At 38.1% G+C, this 24,577-nt stretch overlaps 1 protein-coding gene across 1 annotated transcript in view; it reads right to left on the bottom strand.

Moving 5' to 3' along the window:
- OSBPL1A (oxysterol binding protein like 1A) overlaps nucleotides 1-24,577 on the bottom strand; it is a 222,853-nt gene that overhangs the window by 144,023 nt on the left and 54,253 nt on the right. The window contains exons 6-11 of the mRNA XM_040632633.1: nucleotides 24,389-24,474; nucleotides 23,113-23,257; nucleotides 4,424-4,485; nucleotides 4,279-4,323; nucleotides 2,779-2,852; nucleotides 2,604-2,667 (exon numbers count right to left, since the gene is read on the bottom strand). Of these exons, the coding sequence (XP_040488567.1) occupies nucleotides 2,604-2,667; nucleotides 2,779-2,852; nucleotides 4,279-4,323; nucleotides 4,424-4,485; nucleotides 23,113-23,257; nucleotides 24,389-24,474 (476 nt within the window). The remainder of the gene's footprint in view (nucleotides 1-2,603; nucleotides 2,668-2,778; nucleotides 2,853-4,278; nucleotides 4,324-4,423; nucleotides 4,486-23,112; nucleotides 23,258-24,388; nucleotides 24,475-24,577) is intronic.

Genomic DNA, 24,577 nt, shown 5'->3' with positions numbered 1-24,577 from the left:
ACACGTCAGAGCTTGAACTCTAAAACTCATAAGGAAACAGGGATAAAGCTTCATAGCAACGGACTTGGCAATGATTTCTTGGATTTGGCACCAAAAGCACAAGTGACAAAAGAAAAAATAAATTTGACTAGATCAAAATTAAAAACTTCTATTTGTCAGAGTGTAAAGACAGCCCACAGAATGGGAGAGAATATTTGCAAAACATATACTGATAAGTGGTTAATATCCAGAATATACAAAGAACTCCTAAAACTCAACGCCAACAAAAAACCAAACAGCCCAATTAAGAAATGCGCAAGGGACTTAGATATTTCTCCAAAGACAAGATACGACGCCCAAGAAGCATATGGAAAGATCCTCAACATCACCAGTCATTACAGAAATGCAAATCAAACTGCAGTTAGATACCATCTCACACTCATTAGGATGCCCAATATAAAAAATAAAAAAAAGGAAAAGAAGTGCTGATGAGGATGTGGAGAAAGTGAAACTGGATCCCTTGCCCACTGTCGATGTGAACATAAAATGGGGCAGCTGCTATGGAGAACAGCAGGGAAATGCCTCAAAAAGTTAAAAATAGAACTACCATATCATTCAGCAATTCCACTTCTAGGTCTATATTCAAAAGAATTGAAAGCAGGATCGTGAAGAGATATTTGCTCATCTGTGTTCACTGCAGCATCATTCACAACCACCAAGGGGTGGAAGCAATTCAAACACCCACTGACTAATAAAGGCATAAAGAAATGTGGTCTATACATACAATGGAATATTATTTAGCCTTAAAAAATAAATCCTGTCACATATTACAGCATGGATGAATCTTGAGGCTATCAGACTAGGTGAAGTAAGGCAGTCATAAAAAGACAAATACTGTATGATTCCACTTGGCAAGAGGTATGTAAAGTAGTCAAACTCATAGAAACAAAAAGTTAGAACGATGGTTGGGAGGCACTGGGGGTAGGGGAAATAGGCAGTTAGTTGCTCAATGGATAAAGTTCCAGTTTTGCAAGGTTGAAAAACTCCAGAGATCTGTTGCACAACAAAGTAAATACAGTTCAAGCTACTGAACTATACATTTAAAAACGGTTAAAATAGTAAATTTTATGTTATGTGCTTTTTTACCATAACTAATTTTTTTCAAAAAGGAAAGAAATTCTGACACATGTTGTAACATGGATAAACCTTGAGGATATTATACTAAGTGAAATAAGCCAGTCACAGAAGGACAAATATTGCCTATTTCTACTTACACGAGGTACCTAGCAAGGTCAAACTCATAGAAACAAAAGTAGAATGGTGGCTGCCGGGGCCTGGGAATAGAAAGGAATGGAATTAGTGACTGAAGGGTATAGAGCTTTAGTTTAGGGAGATAAAGAGAGTTCTGGAGATGGATAGGGCTGAGGGCTGCAAAATTAATACGAATGTACTTAATGCCACTAAGCTGCACGATGAAAAAAATTAAACTGATAGCTGTAAACACTCCTATTAGAAAAAAGGTCTCAAATCAATTACCTAAGCTTCTACCTTAACAAACTATGAAGTAAACAGAGTGCTTTACAGCCATCACACAGCGAATGCTCAGCAGCTTGTGCTGACATGCGACTCATAAATGTAAGCTTTAAGTAGGCGTTTAAGAAGAAACAAAAGTTATAAAACAAGGTGAGGCATAACACAGCAGGAGCTAACCGATTCCACAGAAGTTAAAGAGCAAGAAATTTTAAAAGGGTGGGTGGAGCAACTCATTTTTTGATTTAAGGCAGACAAGGATGAGAAAGGGCTCGGTATTAAGTAGATGTGTCTACNNCAGGAATAGAAGAGAATGGCCAGGATTGCACTGAACGAGAAAACAAGATGGCACAGATGAGAGAGAGGACCCTGGCCCTCTGGTCTAATGTGAAAGGAGGACGGGTTGGGAAGACACTGAAGGGACCGGCTGTGTAATTAGGCTGTACTGCTGGGGAATGGGCCATGTCTGTGACTCCCTAAGGGGAATACCTGGGCTTCTGGGGGTGTTCACCCTGAGAAAGGCAGGTGCTATGCTCTAAAGAGCAGATGGACTGCCACAACGTGTTGACAACCCTAAAGAATTTGAAGTAGGAAATAAGAAAGCATGTCTAGGCTCCAGTCTTAGACTAATCTCTGAAGAGGAGAAACTCCTTTTTTCTCCTGGTTGGTAAAAGTATAAATAGTGAACACAGAGAACCCAAGAATCCCAATTTTGACACAGGCTTTAAATTTTAACACCAGAAAAACTTTCATTATCCCAATTTACCCATGTATAAATACACACATACCATGTACAACATACATACATATGTAAATATACACATGCACATAATATATGTAAATATACATACAAAAACAAAATGTTAAAGGCTCTATGTTTTCAGGTAACTCATCTCTCATCCCACAATATGTGGAAATAAAAATTGATTATATTTTTAAAACAGATATTCTAATTTTCCTTGTTCTCAAATAAAAATATACACAAGTGCCTTCTACCCCCAAGATTTTACAAGGCAGCTTATAAAAATAATTTTGGGCAATCACTTGCAAAACTGATTCCGTGGTCTGAGCAAAAGATGCATGTGTCATCCTACCGTGCATACTGCTTGAGTTAGGTGCTTGCATCCCTGGCGATAAATATTACGGACTGCATCAGGCCTTCAAAATAAATATTAAATGATCAAGACAAAAGGAAAAGAGATAAGTGAAAACTTTCAATCTTTCAAAATTTAGATAATGAAATTTAATGAGTATCAGGATAATACTTACTGTTTCCTATACCATGAAAGGACTCCATGTTCTAACACTACCCAGAATAATCTCCAGCCCAAAAATCTTGAACTCTAAGGGAAAAAAATGGCAAAGATTTTCTGAGCTGACACATCTAGATTCAAATACCTCATGGATAAAAATTAAGTTATGACAGTTCTATTGTAGTTTTTCATCTAGATAGTACTACTGAACATTAAAAAATGATCAAACATGGGGGCACTTGGGTGGCTCAGTTGGTTAAGAGTCTGCCTTTGGCTCAGGTCATGATCTCAGGGGCCTGGGATCGAGCCCCACATTAGGTTCCTTGCTCAGTGGGGAGCCTGCTTCTCCCTCTCCCTCTGCTCCTCCCCACGCTTACACACACTCTAATAAATAAAATCTTTTTAAAAAAATGATCGGAGGCACCTGGGTGGCTCAGTCTGTTAAGCGCCTGCCTTTGGCTCACGTCATGATCTGAGGGTCCTGGGATCGAGCCCTGCATCGGGCTCCTTGCTCAGTGGGGAGCCTGCTTCTCCCTCTCCCTCTGCCTGTCACTCCTCCCTGTTTGTGCTCTATCAAATAAATAAATAAAATCTTTAAAAAAATTTAAAAAGTATCAAACATGAACTAAGGTACTCGGTGCAGTAATGAAAACATATCACTACAGAGGACCAGGAACAGAAGAAATGTCATACTAATAAGATCAACAATGAACACCATTTATAGTTCTGACAGTATTGTTCAGGGATATTTACCGGAAGATTTTCAATTGTGGACTTCAAAGACAAAGTCTGGAATGAAATGCTGAATAAAGAGTATTCTGATTTTATACAATATAAACATATTTGTGCATAAATATATAGAGGGAGTGCTTGTAAGTGCAAAAGAAAATACATACTCTAAAATAGTTAATTCTAGAAAATAACTGAACTCCAAAATGCAAAGAAATTTTTAGAACCAGATTTTATATGTGTGCTCTGTGACAATTCAAATATTAAATTCCTATTAAGTCCTCCCTAGTTCAACATTCTTAACAAAAACATTGTAATTCTATGATTAAGGAAAAAAATATGTTCTCCCACTCTGTTCTGCATAAGTTTGGTCACCTAAAAGTGTCAGACCACCAACGCGAGGGACAACAATAACGACAATAAGTAGAAGCCTAATGAAGCCCAGCTCTACAGAAAATGGCTAATGTTGTCAGATCCAAGAATGATTAAGTCAGAAGTAATTTTTAAATTTTTAAAAGATTTTATTTATTTGAAAGTGAGCATGAGAGTGAGCATGAGAGCACAAACAGGGGGAGGGGCAGAGGGAGAAGCAGTCTCCCTGCTGAGCAGGGAGCCTGATGCAGGACTTGATCCCAGGACCCTGGCACAATGATCCGAGCTGAAGGCAGACAACCAACTGACTAAGCCACCCAGCCACTATTTAAAAAAAAATTTTTTTTTTAACAAAAATGGAGCACCTGAGAATTCTTTCCACTTTTATAAATAAAAAAAAATAATACCAGCCTACCTTCCAGAGAGGGCCTTCATATCGTTTCAACACTTTGTAGACAACCTATTAAAAATATGTTTTCATAAAAAATGCCATCTATATATTTTAATAATTCAAAATTTTTCTGAAAAGGATCATATGCAAGTAGTCCATTACTACATACCTTATTACCAGTAAGAATGTGTTTCATTTCAGCACCCTGGGCAAGGTCAAGGGGTTTCTGATCTGTGTAAATATAAGGAAATAAAGAAATCAAGAGTTTAATTGTATATAAAATAGATGCTATTACAGCATATAATATTAATTGTTCCAACAACCACACCTTTTTCTTCTCCTCCCAAGTTATGCACCTGAAGCTGCCATCTCAACTCTTTCTGGCCCCCATTTTGGTAGCTAACTATTAAGCCAGCAAACAACATTAACATCAGAACACGCTGTACGGTTCTGTGATCCATTAAGCCTTCTTACTTTAAAATCATCGTACTGGTTTCCCACGGCTGCTATAGCAAAGTACCACAAACTTAGCGGCTTCAAACAGTACAAATGAATTCTTTTATAGCTGGGGAGCTCAGGAGTCCAGTTTCACTGGGGCCAAAATTAAGATGTAGACAGGATTTCACTCTTTCTGGAGGCTCTAAGGGACAATGTATTTCCTTGCCCCATCCAGCTTCTAGAGGCCCCCTGTATCCCTTGATTTGTGATCCCCCCCACCTTCAAAGCACGTCACTCCAACCGCTGCTGCCATCCTTAGTTTTTTCTCTCTCAGTGTTCTGATCCTCCCCGTAAGGACAACTGTGAGTACACTGGGCCCACCTGGGTAGTTCGGGATTATCGCCCTGTCTCAAGATACTTCACTAATCACATCTTTAACGGGGCCATCATTTGGCCTACCAAAGCCACTCTTAAGCTGCTTCACCAGAGAACAGGTAGCAGAGAAAGCTCAAGAGCTAAGAGCATGATGGTCCACAACTGATGACAAAAAAAAAAAGAGATAATGGAGAATGAAATCAGCAAGGCATTATGGGAACTTCTGCAACACTCTACATGCGAGCACTCTATGTTTTGCCAAACAAGAAAAATAGAATTTGTTAAAGTTCTGAAGTTGAGCAGGCCACTATATGCAGCAAGCTAGCTTTAAAAAAAAAAAAAAAAAGTCATCTCCTAACCTGGGAGTAGAAAATGGCACTTTCAAAGTCACGTACCTAACTGGAACTCAGTTTAAGTAAGGTAATATATTCTATCAAATAACCTTTTTTTAAAAAATTTCAACTCAAGTTCGTTAACATATAGTGTAGTATTGGTTTTAGGAGAATTTAGTGATTCATCACTTACATACAACATCCAGCACTCATCACAACAAGTGTCCTCCTTAATGCCCATCACCCACCAACCTCCCCTCCAGCAACCCTGTTTGTTCTCTATAGTTGAGTCTTATAGTTTGCTGTTTTATCTTACTTTTCCTTCCTTTCCCCTATGTTCATCTGTTTTGTTTCTTAAATGCCACATGAGTGAAATCACATTTCTTTCTCTGACTTATTTCATTTAGTATAATACACTCTAGTTCTATTCATGATGTTGCAAATGGCAAGATTTCATTCTTTTTGATGGCTCATCAAATAACCTTTTTATAAATCCCAAACACCTACTGTGGTCTTAAACAGTTTTTTGTATGAATTTCTCCTAATGAGGATCTACTATGCACCAATTAATATTTTAGACACTGGGGATTCAGCAGTGAACATGACAGAAGAAATGGGAGGGGGGCAGGGAAGGCACAGAAAAAGAGAAAAATATAGTAAATAAAAATTACATGGCAGAGGGGTGCCTGGGTGGCTCAGTTAGGCATCTGACTCTTGACTTCGGCTCAGGTCATGATCTCAAGGTCCTAGGATCAAGGCCTGCATCAGGGTCCATGCTCAACAGGGAGGTTGCTTGAGATTTTCTCTCTCCCTCCCCACCTCCCACCCAGCTCTCTAAAATAATAAATCTTTTTAAAAAATTACATGGCAGATAATAAACCATGCTATGCTGATACTTTTTAAGTGAATGATATGATAGAGAATGACTAGGGTACCACGTTAGACTAGAGACTAGGCAACTGATCAGGGTAGGCCTTTCTGAGGAAAACGTGTTTGAATTGAAAGGAAGATCGGTCTTGAGAAAATATAGGGGAAGGGCATTCCAGCAGATGGAATAGCATCTGAGGTAAAAACAATTTAGTGGGCAAGAGAGAAAGAAGTCACATCATGTCAGGGCTTTGTAGGTCAGTGAGCCAGTACAGAGGTTTAGGTTATTTTAAATATGATGAAAAGCTACTGAAGGGTTTTAAGAAAAAGAGTAACATGAGCTGACTTATGTTTAAAACTGTGAAAGTGTTAAAATATATTTAGAAGAATATAATAGGGGAAATGTGCACTTTTGATGTTTGATGATTTTGTAAAATTGTTACTAATAGGATAACGTTATTGTGGCTACGTTTTTTTAACAGCTCTGTTGAGATATAATTCACATAACATATAATTCACCCGTTTAAAGTGTACAATTCAGTGGTTTTCAGTATATTCAGAGTTGTGCAACCATCATGTGGTTATAGTTTTTCCTAAAGAAGCCTTATCTTTTGTAAATATACTGAAATATATTTTTTAAAGATTTTAAGTATTCTTTTTTTTTTTTTAAGATTTTATTTATTTATTTGACAGAGATAGAGACAGCCAGCGAGAGAGGGAACACAAGCAGGGGGAGTGGGAGAGGAAGAACCAGGCTCATAGCAGAGGAGCCTGATGTGGGGCTCGATCCCATAACGCCGGGATCATGCCCTGAGCCGAAGGCAGACGCTTAACGACTGCGCCACCCAGGCGCCCCAAAGATTTTAAGTATTCCTTACACCCAACATAGAGCTCAAACTCACAACCCCGACACCCAGAGTCACATGCTCAACTAAGCCAGCACCCCCATACTGAAATATTTATACCCAAAATAACATAACAGGAGAGTGGCCAGTATTAAGAATTCCTGAAGGAGAGTGATGAGTACATCAATAAATTATATATTCGATTTTTTAAGCTTTGATAACTTCCATAATAAAAACATTTTTTAAGAGATCACCATGGCTACGGTGTGGAAAATGCCTTGTAAATGTGGAGAAGACAAAAGCAAAGAGCAGTTACAAAGAAATATCGGTAGTCCAGGTGAAAGATAACCGTGGTTTGGACTAGAGAGTTAGTCGTAGATAAAATGGAGACAGAGGAAAATATAGAGAGAAGTTTATGGGTTTCAGGTTTTAAAGGCAGATTTATAGGACTGCTAATGGGCAAAACTTGGACTGATTGTATATTACTTCCTGTAGCAGGAAAAAAACTTTTTAAAGTGTTAACTGAGAAATTAATAGCCACTGTAAGTTTTCTAGCTAGCATATAGGAAGAGGTCTTATAAAAAGTTCTGCCAACTGTTATTTTTATTCTATCTACAGGGCACTTTTAAGAAATTATTCCTTTAGGTGAAGAGAAGGAGGACAATGTGATTTCTTTCACAGAATTCTGCCCTAACACCAAAAATAAATTCTGAATTCCTGCCAACTAGCTGAAATTCCAGTACTGAGCCTTCATTTCTAGATATAATGCCTAAAGTGCCCGGCACACAGTAAGAATTAAATAAAATGCTTTTTGAACGGAATGAAATAGCCTCCCTACCCAGATGAGCACCATAACCATGACAGTTCAAAATTGTACGTCTTATCAACCACAACAAAATAAAAACCAGGAATGATCCAATATTTAAAATTTTACATGATATAAATTCATCCTTTAATGAGAACACTAAATAAAAATGTCAGCACTCCTCACAGGAATTTATACAGAATGTAATTTCAATAACATACCAATGGTATATTTATTAAGAACCTAAAAGAAATTATTTTAAATGCCATCTGGGAGCATAAACAGATAAGAATGTCAAAGACAATCCTCAAAAAAAGAAGAGTAAGAAAAACCTTATCAGATATCTACACATTACAAAAACAATCATTAAAAAGGAGATACTTGCAAAAGATACAGATGAAGCAATGAAAGAGAACAGAAAACTAAAGAGCATAAATTCTTAAAAGGTAGGAGAAAGGCATAAACAATGGAAAAGGAAAGATTGCTCGATGGAGGGTACAAAGATAAGTGATTAGCAATTTGAGAGTCTCACATCCTAACACATGCTCCCATATAGCGCTGCTTACTCAAAGCCCTGTGAACCGGGTGGGGCCTCTGGCCAACTTTATCCCTCTCCCTCTCCCCCACTTGCCTTGCCCTAGGCATCCTGACAACTTTCTTCTGTAAATATGCCAAGTGCTCTCCCGACCCAGAGCTTTTACACTTGCTTGTCCTTGGTTTTCAGGGCTCTTCTGCCAGATATCCTCATGCCTCACTCCTTAACTCAACTCACCTCCATGCTCACAGAAGCCTTCCCTTACACACTTTCCAAAACAGCAGCTCCTCCTCCCGTCATCACTCTCTATCCCTTTCATCCTGTTTTATTTCTCTGCACCTCACTGCCTGACATTATATGCGTATTTACATTTTGTCTATCTCCTCCCACTAGGACATAAGCTCTGAGAGTGTGGGGACTGTCGGGTTCTGTTCACTGTTGGATCCCCAGCACCTATGATAGTTCTCGGCACACCGTAGAGGCTCAGCATTTGCTTAATGAATGAATGTGATTACAGATAAGCTAGGAGAAAACAGAATCAAATATTTACTAAATCTCAAGTTTAGAAGTGTTCAAAGAAATCAAGGAAGAGGATCAACAGGATCAACAGATTTTAATAAAAATGTAAAACTTAAAAAAAAAAAAACCTGGAAAATTTAGTCGTAGAAAAACAGATAATCATTGTCTGTATCATTGGAGTTTTGGGTGGTAAATTACATCCATGTGAAATACTATCCAGAAGGTGAGCCAGGAAGACTATGCTTCTGGAGACAATATGGAAAAACTGTTGATATTTTGATAAAAACTAGGAGTTTAATAAGTCAACTCTATTCTCAAGCCATAAAACAGAAGCAGTAGACACTTTCTGAGGCATTTGCCAATCTTCACTCTTTCACCATTGTCTGAGCATTGCTCTTTCCACACCGCCTGGGGGAGACACAGCAGCCATGTTTGCACCATAAGGCGTTGCCCCCCCAGAGTTCCAGCTGACTGTATCAGAGGCAGGCCCCGAACACAGTGGGTGCCATTGGATTATCTCCCACTGAAATTTAAAACTGAGGTTAGGAGATTCTGGTCTATTGAATGGGGTTCAGGGCAGCCATCTTCCAGCATGTATACTGGAAAACTGATCTGCTAAGAGACAGATGTGAGAGACCAAGCATTGAGAGAAGGATACACACACAAAATGAGTGGCAGCCTTCTTGATTCCTAACAGCTTCTGGTTCCTGATTCCATCCCTTCTGATGCCTGCTTTGTAATACCATGAGATACCTCTGTATTCTGATAATAATATATGACCTTCCTTTTGCCTATACTCTTGAGTTAGTATTTAAACTAGAAAAATTTTTTTTTAAAAAGTAGGCTTCACACCCAGTGTGGAGCTCATGGCTGGGCTTGAACTCACCACCCTCAGATCAGACCTGAGCTGAGATCAAGAGTCAAATGCCCAACTGGCTAAGCCATCCAGGTGCCTCTATTATTTAAAACTTTTAAAAAATGTTTGGTCTACCAGAAAATAATAACAACTGAAAGCTAAGTCTTTATGGATATTTGGATCATAAGTGATTCCACTTTGTGGGTATCTTCATCTTCCTCATTTTGAACATAAGCATTAGTTTTGCAGTTTTAAAAAAACTGTTCTAAAATAGGTATGAAAATAGAGGCACCTGGGTGGCTCAGTCGGTTAAGAGTCTGCCTTCAGCTCAGGTCATGATCCCACTATCCTGAGATCAAATCCGCATCAGGCTCCCTGCTCAGTGGGGAGTCTGCTTCTCCCTCTGCCCCTCCCCCACTGCTCGTGCTCATGCTTTTCTCACTCTGCACTCTCTCTCAAATAAAATCTTAAAAAAAAAATTGGTATGAAAATAAATGAGAAAGTTATACAATATGCCAAAGAAACATTGTATTTTAATAATTTGTGTTTTTTTTCTATAATGCAGACAGTAGGACTTAAATAAATACTTCCTCGGAAGGTGCCATCTTGACTTTTATCAAGAACACTTCAACAAGAACGTTCAACTTTGATTACTAATATAAATTATAGGGTAAAAGTACATTTAAGCACCAAAAATCAAATTTTTGATGTTTGCAGGGACATTTCTTTAGTTTAGACTGATATTTGCATGGGACTATTAATTCTTATTACATTGGAATGCTTTTGGAATCTAAATTTTGAAGGAAGAACCATTATAAACCACCACATAGAAAAACTATCATATTGTTAACATCAATTTTAGGTTTCTGACTCTTTAAGCACTTTCAGGATTCCTTAATTCCCAGGTAGGAAAATAACTTCAGTTCTTAACTAGTAATTAGTAGATAAAATTTAAATTATGTAACATAGTTGTTCCCATTGCTCTGTAGCTCATAGAGCCTGCTAGGGAAGTCCTTTCCAGGTATCTGTACCCACCTTCCATTACATTTACAAGTTTACCCTTCAGAAAAAGTCTGGAAAGACCACAAATACACGAAGGTTAAACAACATGCTAGTAAATAATGAATAGGTCAACCAGGCAATCAAAGAAGAAAAAAAAATACATGGAAACATATGAAAATGAAAACACAACAGTCCAAAACCTTTGGGATGCAGCAAAAGTGGTTCTAAGAGGGAAGTATATAGCAATACAGGTCTACCTCAAGAAGTAATAAAAAACTCAAACAACCTAGCCTTACAATCAAGGACCCAGAAGAAGAACAACAAAGCCTAAAACCAGCAGAAGGAAGGAAATAATAAAGATTATAGGAGAAATAAATGACATAGAAACTAAAAAAAAAATATTAAAAAAAATCAATGAAACAAAGCTGGCTCTTCAAAAAAAATAAAATAGATAAACCTCTAGCCAGACTTATCAAAAAGAAAAGACAAAGAACGCAAATAAATAAAATCACAAATGAGAGAAGAGAAATAACAAACACCACCACAGAAATACAAGATTATTATATTATTATGAAAAACTATAGGTCAACAAACTGGACAACCTAGAAGGAATGGATAAGTTCCTAGAAAGATATAAACTACCAAAACTGAAACAGTAAGAAATAGAAAACTTGAACAGACTGGTAACCAGCAAAGAAATTAAATCAGTAATCACAAATCTCCCAACAAACAAAAGTCCAGGACCAGATGGCTTCACAGGCGAATTCTACCAAACATTTAAAGAAGAGTTACTATCTATTCTTTTCAAATTATTTCAAAAAAATAGAAAATGAAGGAAAATTTCCAAATTCATTCTATGAGGCCAGTGTTACCCTGATACCACAACCAGATAAAGACACCACTAAAAAAGAGAACCTAGAGGCCAATATCCCTGATGAACACAGATGTAAAAATGCTCAACGAAATACTAGCACACCAAATCCTATAATACATTAAAAAAATCACTCACCATGATCAACTGAATTTACTCCTGGGTTGCAAGGGTAGTTTAATATTTGCTAATCAATCAACATGGTACATCGCATTAATAAAAGGAAGGATAAGAACCATATGATCATTTCAATAGATGCAGAAGAGCATTTGACGAAATATAACATCCATTCATGATATAAATCCTCAACAAAGTAGGTTTAGAGGGAACATACCTCAACATAAGAAAGGCTATACATGAAAAACCCACAGCTAATATCATCCTAAACAGGAAAATATTGAGAGCTTTTCTTGAGGGTCAGGAATAAGACAGGAATGTCCACTCTCAGCGCTTTTATTTACATAGTCCTGAAAGTCCTAGCCACAGCAATCAGACAATGAAAACAAGTAAAAGGCATCCAAATTGGCAAGGAAGAAGTCAAACTTTCACTATTTGCAGATGACCTGATACCATATATATGGAAAACCTTAAAGACTCTACCAAAAAACTGCTAGAACTGATAAACAAGTGCAGTAAAGTTGCAGGATATAAAATCAACATACAGAAATCTGTTACACTTCTATACACCAATAATGAAGCAGCAGAAAGAGAAATTAAGGAACTCCCATTTACAATTGCACCCAAAGCAGTAAGATATCAAGGAATAAAGCTCACCAAAAAGGTGAAAGACCTGTACTGTGAAAGCTACGTAACACTGATGAAAGAAACTGAAGATGACACAAAGAAATGGAGAGGTATTCCAGGCTCATGGACTGGAAGAACATTGTTAAAATGTCTGTACTACCCAAAGCTATCTACGCATTTAATGAAATCTCTATCAAAATACGAACAGCATTTTTCAGAGCTAGAACAAACAATCCTAAAATTTGTATGGAACCACAAAAGACCCCGAATAGCCAGAGCAACACTGAAAAATAAAAAGCTGGAGGCATCACGATTCTGGACTTCAAGTTTCAAAGATGTAGTAACCAAAACAGTATGGTACTGGCACAAAAACAGACACATAGATTAACAGAACAGAATAGAAAACCCAGAAATGAACCCACAATTATATGGTCAATTAATCTTTGACAAAGCAGGAGAGGATATACAATGGGGAAAAGAATGTCTCTTCACCAAACGGTATTAGGAAAACTGGATAGCAACATGCAGAAGAATGCAATGGGACCACTTTCTCACACCATACACAAAAATAAACTCAAAATGGATTAAAGACTTAAACATGAGACCTGAAACCATTAAAATTCTAGAAGAGAGCACAGGCAGCACTTCTTTGACATCAGCCATGGCAACTACCTTCTAGGGATGTCTCCTGAGGCAAGGGAAACAAAAGCAAAAATAAACTACTGGGACTAAATCAAAATAAAAAGCTTCTGCACAGCGAAGGAAACAATCAACAAAACTAAAGCTACAGAATGGGAGAAGGTATTTGCAAATGCCATATCTGATGATAAAGGCTCAGTATCTAAAATATATAAAGAACTTATAAAACTCAACATTTAAAAAATGAGTAATCCAATTTAAAAATGGTCAGAAGATGTGAACAAACATTTCTCCAAAAGAGACATCCAGATGGCCAACAGACACATGACAAATGCTCAACACCACTTACCCGGAAAACGCAAAATCAAAACTACAATATCACCTCACACCTATCAGAATGGCTAAAATCAACAACACAAGAAACAACAGGTGTTTGCAAAGATGTGCAGAAAGGGGAACCCTCCTTACAATGTTGGTGGGAATGCAAACTAGTGTAGTCACTCTGGAAAACAGTACGGAAGTTGCTCAGAAAGTTAAAAATGGAACTACGCTATAATCCAGCAATCACACTAGTAGGTACTCAAAAAAAAAATTCAAAGGGGTACATGCACCCCAATGTTTAGAGCAGCATTATCTACAATAGCCAAACTGTGGAAACAGACCAAGCGTCCATCAATCGATGAATAAAGCAAATGTGGGATGTGTGCGTGCGCGTGCACACACGCACAGAGGAATATTACTCAGATACAAAAAAGAACGAAATCTTGCCATTTGCAATGACATGGATTGAGCCAGAGTGTATTACACTAAGTAAAATTAGTCAGAAAAAGACATATACCATATGATTTCACTCATATGAGGAATTTAAGCAAAAAAAAAAAAAAAAACAAAAACAAAAACAAAATAAAAAACCCACCAAGCATGCAAAGGGAGGAAAAAAAAGAAGCAAACCAAGAAACAGATTCTTAACTATAGAGAACCAATGGTTACCAGAGGTGAGGTGGGTGGGGGGATGGGGGAAATATGTGATGGGGATTAAGGAGTGCACTTGTGATGAGCACCAGGTGTTGTCTGGAAATACTGAATCACCACATTGTATACCTTACACTAATTTTTACACTGTATGTTAACTGGAATTGAAATAAAAACAAGTTTACCCTTCAATGTTAAATCATTCTATAAATGACTACTAATTTTAAAAGGAATTTTTTTTACAGCTTTTTGTTTTTCATGATTCTTTTTTTTTTTTTTTTTTTTTTTTAAAGATTTTATTTATTTATTCGACAGAGATAGAGACAGCCAGCGAGAGAGGGAACACAAGCAGGGGGAGTGGGAGAGGAAGAAGCAGGCTCATAGCGGAGGAGCCTGATGTGGGGCTCGATCCCATAACGCCGGGATCACGCCCTGAGCCGAAGGCAGACGCTTAACCGCTGTGCCACCCAGGCGCCCCGTTTTTCATGATTCTTAAATGGGTATTCTCAGGCATGTCTTAAACTTTCATTATATGGAAATGTAGCCATAAAGTGCTTTTAAATGTTAAATATGATTTTAATGTTAAAATAAGGGTATATTGTATCTTTCTACTTCCTTTATTCAACAGTTTTCCTCTCTCCACAATACACGTAGCTCCCATTTTATCTACTTTAGTACTGCTGCAAGTACTAAATCAAACCAGAGTATTTAAGTACTTAGGCTTATCTCCACGGTTTCACTATTTTAAGGAGAACCGAAATAAATACCATAGTACATATCCCCTTGTGTTGATGTGAATGTTTTTTCATGTGAGTGCACTTTATTTTAGGTTTATACCTGTATGAAGCCCTTAGTCATGTGCTTTTCTGCTATCCATAGATCTTTGGCGAAGTGTCTGAACCTTTTTAAAATTGAGTATTCTTCCCATTGAGTTATAAGTGTTCTGTATATGTTCCAGATATAAGTCCACTGCCATGTTTTTTCAATATTTTCTCCCATACAATAGCTTGCATTTTCTTGTTGATAATGCCTTTTGAAGAACAAAATTTTATAATTTTGACAAAGTCCAACTTATCAGTCTTTTATATTCATGCTTCTTATAGCATAAACAATCTTTGCAAAACCCAAGGTAACTCAAAACCATAAAAATGTAGAAGAAAATCTTTTTTTCTTCCCCAATTTTTTTAAAAAAATATTTTGTCAGACAGCACAAGTAGGGGGAGCATCAGGCAGGGAGAGAAGCAGTCTCCCCGCTGAGCAGAAGGGGGAGAGGGAGAAGCAGGCTCCCCACTGAACAGGGAGCCTGACATGGGACTCGATCCCAGGACCCTGGGATCATGACCTGAGCCAAAGGCAGACACTTAACCAACTGAGTCACCCAGGAAACCTTGACTCTTACGTTCTCTTCTGTGATCCAAAAGGTTCATTATTTTGGATACTGCTATCCAAATCTTACATATCATTTGTTGAAAAATTTATCCTTTCCCCACTGATTGCCTTGACACCTTTGTCAAAAATCAATTCTCTCTATATATACATTGCTGTCTAGACTTGCTCCTGTTCCATAAATCTATATATCTTTACACATATCACACAGTCCTGAAATTAGGTTATGTGGTGGTTAATTTTATGTGTCAACTTAAACAGACTAAAAAGATGCCCCAAAAGCTGATAAAACATTATTTCTGGGTGTGCCTGTGAGGGTATTTCTGGATGAGATCAGCGTTTGAACCAGCGGACTGAGTAAAGAAGATCTGCCTTCACCAGTGTGGGTGAGCATCATCCTATCTACCGAGGCCTAAAGGCAGAGGAAGAATAAATTCGTCATTTCTTGAGCTGAGACATCCTTTTCTTTCTATCTTCTGACACAGGAGCTCCTGATTCTCCAGCGTTTGGACTGGAGGACTTGCACTGGTGGCCTTCCTGGTCTCAAGTCTTCAGACTGAATTATACCACCAGCTTTCTTGGTTCTCCAACTTGCAGACAACATATTGTGGCAGCTCTCAGCCTCCATAATCATATATGCAAGACATACATATACACACACACACATACACAACCTCTCACATATATGGTACATATGTGACCTGTATATCTCATTCTCACATGAGATATACATGATATATGCCTCACATACAGGATATATACCTCACGCATGATATATATGGCATATATCTCACATGATATAGGACATCTCATTTATGATATATATAACTCACATGTTGAGATACATAGGATACAGGAGGTATGACATTATATATAATCTCCCATTGATTCTTTTTCTCTTGGAGAACCCTGAATACAAGGTAGTCTAAGATCTAGTTCTTTTTCAAAGTTGTTCTGAGTACACTAGGTCCTTTCCATTTCCAAATAAAATTTATAATCAATTTGTCAATTTCTACAAAAAACCTTAAGCTTTGGATTAGTATCACACTGAACTGCTAGATCCATGTGGGGAAAACAGACGCCCCACCAGTGTCGAGTTTTAGTTTTTTTTTTTTTTAAGTTTTTAAATTCCAGTTAATGTACAGTATTAGTTTCAGGAGTATACTACAGTGATTCAACATTTCCATACAACAGCCGGTGCTCATCACAACAAGTTCCCTTGCCTGAGACATATTTAGAAATATGTTGCCAAGGCCCATGTAAAGGAAATTCTGGTCTATGTTTTCCTCTAAGCATTGTATGGCTTCAGATCTCACATTTAGGTCTTTATTTTTGCATATGGTGTTAGAAAGTGGTCCAGTTTTCCCAACACCATTTGTTGAAGAGACTGTCCTCTCCCCCATTGTATATTCTTACCTCTTTCACTGTCGGTTAATTGATCATAGAGATGTGGGTTTATTTCTGGGCTAATGTTCCACTGATCTCTTGCATCTATTTTTCTGCCAGTACCATACTGTTTTGATCACTACAGCTTTGTAGTATATCTTGAAATCTGGACTTGTGATACCTCCAGATTTTTTCTTCTTTCTCCAGATTGCTTTGTCTTTTAGGGTCTCTTGTGGTTTCATATAAATTTAAGGATTATTTGTTCTACTTTAGGGAGGGGCAGAGGGAGAGAGAGAGTCTTAAGCAGACTCCAATGCAGAGCCCGACATGGGGCTTGATCTCACAACCCCAAGACCATGACCTGAGCTGAAATTAAGAGGCAGACAAAGGGTGCTTGGGTGGCTTGGTTGGTTAAGCATCTAACTCTTGGTTTCAGCTCAGGTCATGATCTCAGGATCATGAGATCTGGCCCTGCATCACAGTCCTCCCTCTCCCTTCCCCTCTGCCCCTCCCCCCACTCACACATATTCACTCATGCTCTCTCTCTCTTAAATAAGAGTCAGATGCTTAACTAACTGAGCCACCCAGGTGCCCCAAAATGTTGGTATTTTGATAGGGATTATATTAAGTCTATAGATTGCTTTGGGTAGTATATACATTTCAATACTAGTTCTAAACCAGGAGCATGGAATATCTTTCCATTTGTTTGTGTCATCTTCAGTTTTTTTTTTTTTTTTCATTAGTGTTTTAGTTTTTGAAGTAACCTCCTTGGTTAAATTTATTCCTAGGTATTATTTTTGGTGCAACTGTAAATGGAATTGTTTTCTAATTTCTCTGCTACTTCATTATTAGTGTATAGAAATGTAATAGGTTTATGTATATTAATTTTGTATCCTGCATCTTTACTGAATCATTTATCAGTTCTAGTAGTTTTCTGGTGGATTCGTTAGGGTCTGTATATACAGTATCAGGTCATCTGCAAATAGTGAGAGTTTTACTTCTTATCAATTTGGATGCCTTTTCTTTTTCTTGCCTGCATTGGCTAGGCCCTCCCATACTACATTGAATAAAAGTGGTGAGAGTGGATATCCTTTCTTGTTCCTGACCTTAGAGGAAAAGTGCTCAGTTTTTCACCATTAAGATGTTAGCTATAGGTTTTTCACATAAAGTCTTTACTATGTTGAGGCATATTCCCCTCAAGATTTCTTAAATTTTTTAAATAATGATCACATTATCTGCAAATAAAGAGTTCTAGTTCTTCTCTTTCAGTCAGTGCTTTTTATTTCTTTTTCTTGCTTTATTGCGTTGGCTAAGACTTCCGATACAATGTTATCAGGAACAGAAAGGGGAAGGTAAATCTAGTCCCTGTAACTGCATTATGTCCCAAAACAGAAGCTTCTCCTGTTTTAAAGTTTATATCACACATTTAGGTTTAAACTAGCTGTAATTTAGTATCCAATATGCAATGGGTATCTAAAATCACCTATTACTATATGGATAGCTAATTGCCCCACCATTATTTACTCAGTTCTTTCCTCATCCACATTTTATGCCACTTTGTCATCTATCAAGTTCCCATATGTACATGTTTTAATTTCCAAACTATCTGGTCTGTTCATCTTCATCTACATCGAGCTAATACGAAGATCTCACTAAGTGATCTTATCCGTCCCATTACTAACTCTATATGCTGGCAATTCCCAAATTTATATCTCCACCCAGAGATTTCTCCTAAGCACAAACTTCTATTTCTGATATCTCACTTGGATTGTAGAATAGTATTTCAAATTTTAAATGCCTTAAAACCCAAACTCCTAATTCTCAGCCATTGCTAGCCTACCCTTCCCTTCAGTCTTACCCTCTCGGTAACTGGAAATTTTTTTTCCAGGTCCTCGACTGAAAGACTGTAAAGTGCCCCTCAATTCCTGTCGTTTTCTCATACCTCACATATCCAAGCCATGAGAAAATCCTGACCACTCTGCGTTCAAAATATGTTTAAAAAAAAAAAAATCCAACCACTTACAACCATTTATATGGCCACTACCCTGATCCAAGCCAATATCCTCTTACCTGATTATTCCAATAGCCTAACTGCTTCCCTTTTTTCCTCCTTGTCTTCCTAGGATCTATTCTCACAACAATCAGTGATCATTAAGTCTGATCACATAACTGCTGCATTCTAAACCCTCCCACATCTTCCTATCTCACAAAGAGTAAGAGAGACAATTCTTACAATAACCCACAAGGCCTTTCATTATCCAGTTCCCACTGCCTCTCTAACCTCCTCCTCCAGCCGCTCTCCTTCTCTCACTCTACTCTGGACAAACTGGTCTCCTTGCTTTTCATGACACACAGCACATACACTTCCCACGTCTGCTGCCTAGGACCATCCTCATTGCCCAGATACTGACACTGCTTCAAGTCTTAATTACCATTCTCACAGAGCTTTTCCTGCCACATTTCACAAAGCAGCAACCCTCTATACATCAAACACACTTCCTTGCCTCCCCCCACCCCAGGCTCTGATCTCATCTGACATAGTGTTGGTTTTATTGGCTCTCTATTAGAATGTAAGCTCCCTGAAAACAGGGATTTGGTGGGGTTTTTTTGTTTTTTTTTGTTTTTTTTCCCTCCTCTCCTTTCTCCACTGCTCTAGATCCCTAGTCCCTGGAATAGTATCTAGCACTCTCAATCAGTATTTGTTGAATAAATGAATGTTTTACTTCCAAAGAGTTCAGAATTAGTCTTTTTATCCAGAACACCCCCCCACACTTCTCTTCCATTTTAAAATTCACGGCCCTGGACTTTGCTATAGAAATGAGAGTCGGGGGGCGCCTGGGTGGCGCAGTCGTTAAGCATCTGCTTTCAGCTCAGGGCGGGATCCCCACGTTCTAGGATTGAGCCCCACATCAGGCTCCTCTGCTATGAGCCTGCTTCTTCCTCTCCCACTCCCCCTGCTTGTGTTCCCTCTCTCGCTGGCTCTCTGTCAAATAAATAAATAAATAAAATCTTAAAAAAAAAAAAAAAAGAAATGAGAGTCAGGTAGTTAAATCCTATGAAAACCCTTTGAGGATTCTGGCTGGGATTGCTCTGAATTAATTTGGAGAGAACTGTTAGCTTTTTGATGTTGAGTTTTTTCCCCCTCCACCAAACACACTGTAGGTTTCTCCATTTTTAGGTCTTCTTTTATGTCCTTCAATTGGAATTTTTTCTTTTTTTTTTGCCGTTACCAAAGCATTGCATTTTTTAAAGTTACATTTTCTGTCACAATTAAATTATCAAGCTCTTTTTCTATTGCGTTAGTCCTCCTTAACTTTAAAAACATGCTGAAATCTCTCTGCCTAAAAAATCTTCCTCTTGGCCATGAAACCATTCCTTCTGTTCTTAAATATTTCAAAGAAGCAGATGAGTGGTGCTGCCTTAGCTTCCTCATTGCCTACTCAATCCGTAACCCCTAACCCAGCTGTTGCTCAACTACCCAGTGGACACTACTCTTTCGGAACAGACCTCTGGGCACTGAGTCATTGAATTCCACAGCCTTGTCTAGTGTTTATCTTCTTCAATCTAAGTTGCACATGACAACGAATATGCCCTACCCCTTGACTCCACATTTTAGCTCTTCCTTTGGCTTCCATGGAACTGATATTTCCCTCACACCTCCTGAGCATTTCCCCTTTTCTAGTCCCTGGTTTCTCTTCTTTTATTCCAGAAGAGCCTGTATCTATCCTAGAGAAAGGAAAAAGGGAACACCTCTCTGGGGAAGACAATTTGAGCTAACTTGTAAAGTGAGACTAGGGTTTACTACACAGACAAGCAGGAAAAGGGCATTTCTGCAGGGAGAAAACATACACAGAGTAGGGACAGCATGGTTAACCAGAGACTAAAACAGTTTGGTATGTCTAGAGCTGTTGTGTCCAATGCAGTGGACAATTACCACACGTAGCTATGCAGTACTTAAAATGTGGCTAATTCAAACAGATGTGCTAAGGGCAAAAAACACCCCAGATTTCAAAGACTTAGTATCAAAAAGAAGATGTAAAATCTATTTTTCACTGATTACATGTTGACATGATATTTTGGATATACTATTTTAAATAAAATAGATTGTTAAAATTAATTTCATTGGTTTCTTTTTACTTTTTGAATGTACCTACTAGAAAACAAGATTACTTATGTGGCTCTCGTTATGTATATATTGGATAGTGCCAGTCTACAGCATAAGGGACAAAGGAAGGGAGGAGAGCAGAAAATTCTATCATTAATTTTCTTTTTCCTTTCTACTCCCATGAGGTCAATAAAAGTTCAGGCCCTAATGGGAATGAAACATGAGAGACTCTGGACTATGAGAAACAAACTGAGGACTTCAGAGGGGAGGGGGGTGGGGGAATGGGATAGACCGGTGATGGGTAGTAAGGAGGGCACGTATTGCATGGTGCACTGGGTGTTATACACAACTAATGAATCATCGAGCCTTACATCGGAAACCGGGGATGTACTGTATGGTGACTAACATAATATAATAAAAAATCATTAAAAAAAAAAAAAAAAAGTTCAGCCCCTAATTACCTCTCACCTAAGACCACTTCAATGGTCCTACTGACCCCTCCCTATAGTGTTGGTTCTGTCACAACCCATCCTGTAACCACGTTAATCTTTTTAAAGTACCTCATCTCCCCACTGCTCACCTATTTCTTTATCATGGTCCCCTGAACTTCCAAATTAAGGGGTAAAATGATCTCTCCACCATGCAAGCCTAATCTGCATTCATAGGATTACCTAGTACTGCTCCCCTTTACATGTGTGGATGTGCCAAACTGAGGATGTCACCTAAACTTGACTTGAATTTTTTGCTTTAATGCCTTTGTCATAATCTTCTCTCTGCTTAGAATACCCTTTCCAAAATTTAATGATATTCTGTTTATATTTAAAAAGGAAAAAAAAATATGGGTGTGGCCTTTTGTTAGAGATACAGGTATTTTAGAGGGGAATTTTTTTAAAAAATCCTACTATGACTTCAGTCTATATTAAATACCTATTCCTTCATGAAGCCATTTCTAATTACTCAAGCCTTCAACAAACATGCAACATGTAGAAAGTGTCACATGCTATACATTATTCTAGATCCCAGGTAAACCAGACAGCCTTTAGGAATCCAGTCTCATGGGAAGCGTCCATGTAAGTCAACGATCACCATGGAGTATGATTTTGGGAATGATGGAGGTGAGCAGAGGGTCCTGGTGGACCACTACCAAGTCAAGTCCTAATCCAGGTTTGGTGGTAGGCAGAGGGAAGCACCCTTAAAAGTTAATAGCCCTAATGCAATTCCCCCTTTGAATACCCAAGACCCTTTCTGGAGCCTCTCTTGTGGTTACAGGATCCCATCTCTGATACTGTCATACATGTAGAGCTGAAACTCATTACCTGTACATTCCATACTTGCAGATATACCTACTGCTAAAATTTGTAACCCCCAAATCAATACTTATGGCAATTTCTCAGTCATTCACAGGCAGGTCCAAAGTGGTGAAAAATTTGGGTCTTTTCATGTTCCCAGCTGAGATAGAACAAGGTGGTTTTCTTGTTCCAGCTATCACCCAGTAAACAAATGTCCCTATCGCAGTCCACCTAGTACTGCCACGTTTTCAATATTTTTGCTTTTGGTTGGTGGTTTCACTGTTAAAACTGGCCACCAAACATGGCAATGAATTGTTATCTACTGTTCCTAAGAACAAGAGAGTTATGATGTGCTTTATGGAGAACATATTGTATTAGACAAACTCTGCTCAGGCATGAGTGATAGTGCTGTTGGCATAAGCTCTATGTTCATGAATTAACGATATATATTAAATAAGGTGTTTTTAAACAAATACATACAAAATAAGGCTATGTATTAATCAGTATAAAAGTGCTGTGACCAGAGGCTCTCAAGAACCTAACTCTGTATTCCCCCTAGGAGCAACGGCTCCGTGTTCTTTAATTCTCTGTTCACAACAACTTGGCAGAACATAACTATCTTAAATAATGAGAATCAACTGTATTCTCTTTCCCTCAAAGGGGAAACCTATCATTACTGTCTCCTGTGGAATAGGTATTAGTAAACAGTTAACTCTGAAACTAGGAAGGAAATTAGTAAGTTTTTTTTTCTTTTGTGTGAATGCCTTGACTTCAAAGTTAAGTAGCGGCCATATAGTTTAACAAAGGCTGGACACTAAAACAAAGCAAGGTGGCACGGAATTATTTTTATAACTTCAAAATGACCGACAATGGCTTTTACTGACACACTTACCATTTTTGTTCTTCAGATTTGGGTCTGCTCCACTTTTTAGAAGCTTTAAGGCGCACTGCTTATGAGCCCGGTAAGCTGCACAATGCAAGGGTGTATTTCCTAACTGATCCGAACAATTAACATCAGGAGGTTTGGGCCTGTTGAGCTAATGAATGAAAAAATGCAATGCGAAATTACATATCAGAGATAGGCCTTCTCCCATAAAACACGTTAAGGTGTAACTGTATGTTCGGGGGACCCTCAAACTATAGACGCTGATGAACACCAGAGCTCTAGGAAGCTAGACCGTCAGGGCCTTCTTGCTCACTAACCCGTGAATCCAGGTCACTCCCCATGTTTGTCCTCGAGGTGCCGGGAAATCTCAGGTCCCACATTCCCGACCACAGACACCACGCACTACACCAATGCCATCCCACCCACCCCTGGACACTAAAATTTCACTAAGAGTTGCTTCCTTCTACCAGTCTTGTGATTCACACTTGGGACAGCAAAAATACAAACTAGTCTCCCACAGGCAGTCATTCAGAAGAGTTAAAACCAAAAATGTTAAATGTGTAAATGTCAAAGTTCCACGAAATTTGTTGTTCCCAACTGACTGCTTTAAAAACTTCTTTACATAGTCTCCGTTTCACAAAGCTTAAAAAATGTTTGAGGCACTTTACTTGGAAACCAAAGAGGCCTTTTCAAATGAGCTGAAATAACTTTAAAACAAATGGCAATGCTTCAGTCTTGAATTTAGAACAAATTTGGTTTCATGCTTAATGAGACTATGCAGGAAATGGAAACTGGAAAGTAGGTCTCCAAAAGGGGGGAAAAATGGGTAACGCTTTCAGTCTGTTCTAATGTGATATAAATACTCCCAAATATTGTCACTTTCTAAAAGTGTAGCATACCTTTCAGAAATTATTGCTTATCAAAATTAGAGAAACTTGTTCCTTTACTGGATCCTACATATTGTTTCAATTTTAAATTGATTTACTCTGGAAAAAAATTATCTTTACATTAAGTATTTGCCTTGAAAAATCAGTTTCTTAATCCATCAGGTTTTCAGTAGGGGGTGGGGATGTAAATCGAAAATTCAGAGAAAAATATAATCATTACAATGGCATAATTATAGTTTAAGCAGGATACAAGTGTTTTTAGATATTTAAGGATTTTTGTACTATTATTATAATCTCCAGTATTCTGGTCCCAAAATTTGACTAAATTATGAAGTTATCATTAAGTTAAAATTTTCCTGAAGGGTAAAGAATACACGCTGTTGTTGCTGTTTTACCAGAGCTATGAGTTCTGCTGTTCTGCCTTCTCTTGCTGCTGCCAAAAGTTCTTCTTCAAGCTTTCTTTGTTGAGTCCTTTCTACAGCTGCAAAAGCAAAGTACATGTTACTCTACTTCTAGCTAGACTCCTATAGCAAAATCATTACAAAGATGTATGAATAAAGCGATCGTGCGGAAAAAAGTCACAA

This window comes from Ursus maritimus, unplaced genomic scaffold (genome assembly GCF_017311325.1).
Source record: "Ursus maritimus isolate PB19 unplaced genomic scaffold, ASM1731132v1 scaffold_18, whole genome shotgun sequence".
Classification (NCBI taxonomy): Eukaryota; Metazoa; Chordata; class Mammalia; order Carnivora; family Ursidae; genus Ursus; species Ursus maritimus.
Note: the sequence above shows the minus strand (reverse complement) of the source record. Positions and strands in the feature narration are given on the sequence as shown.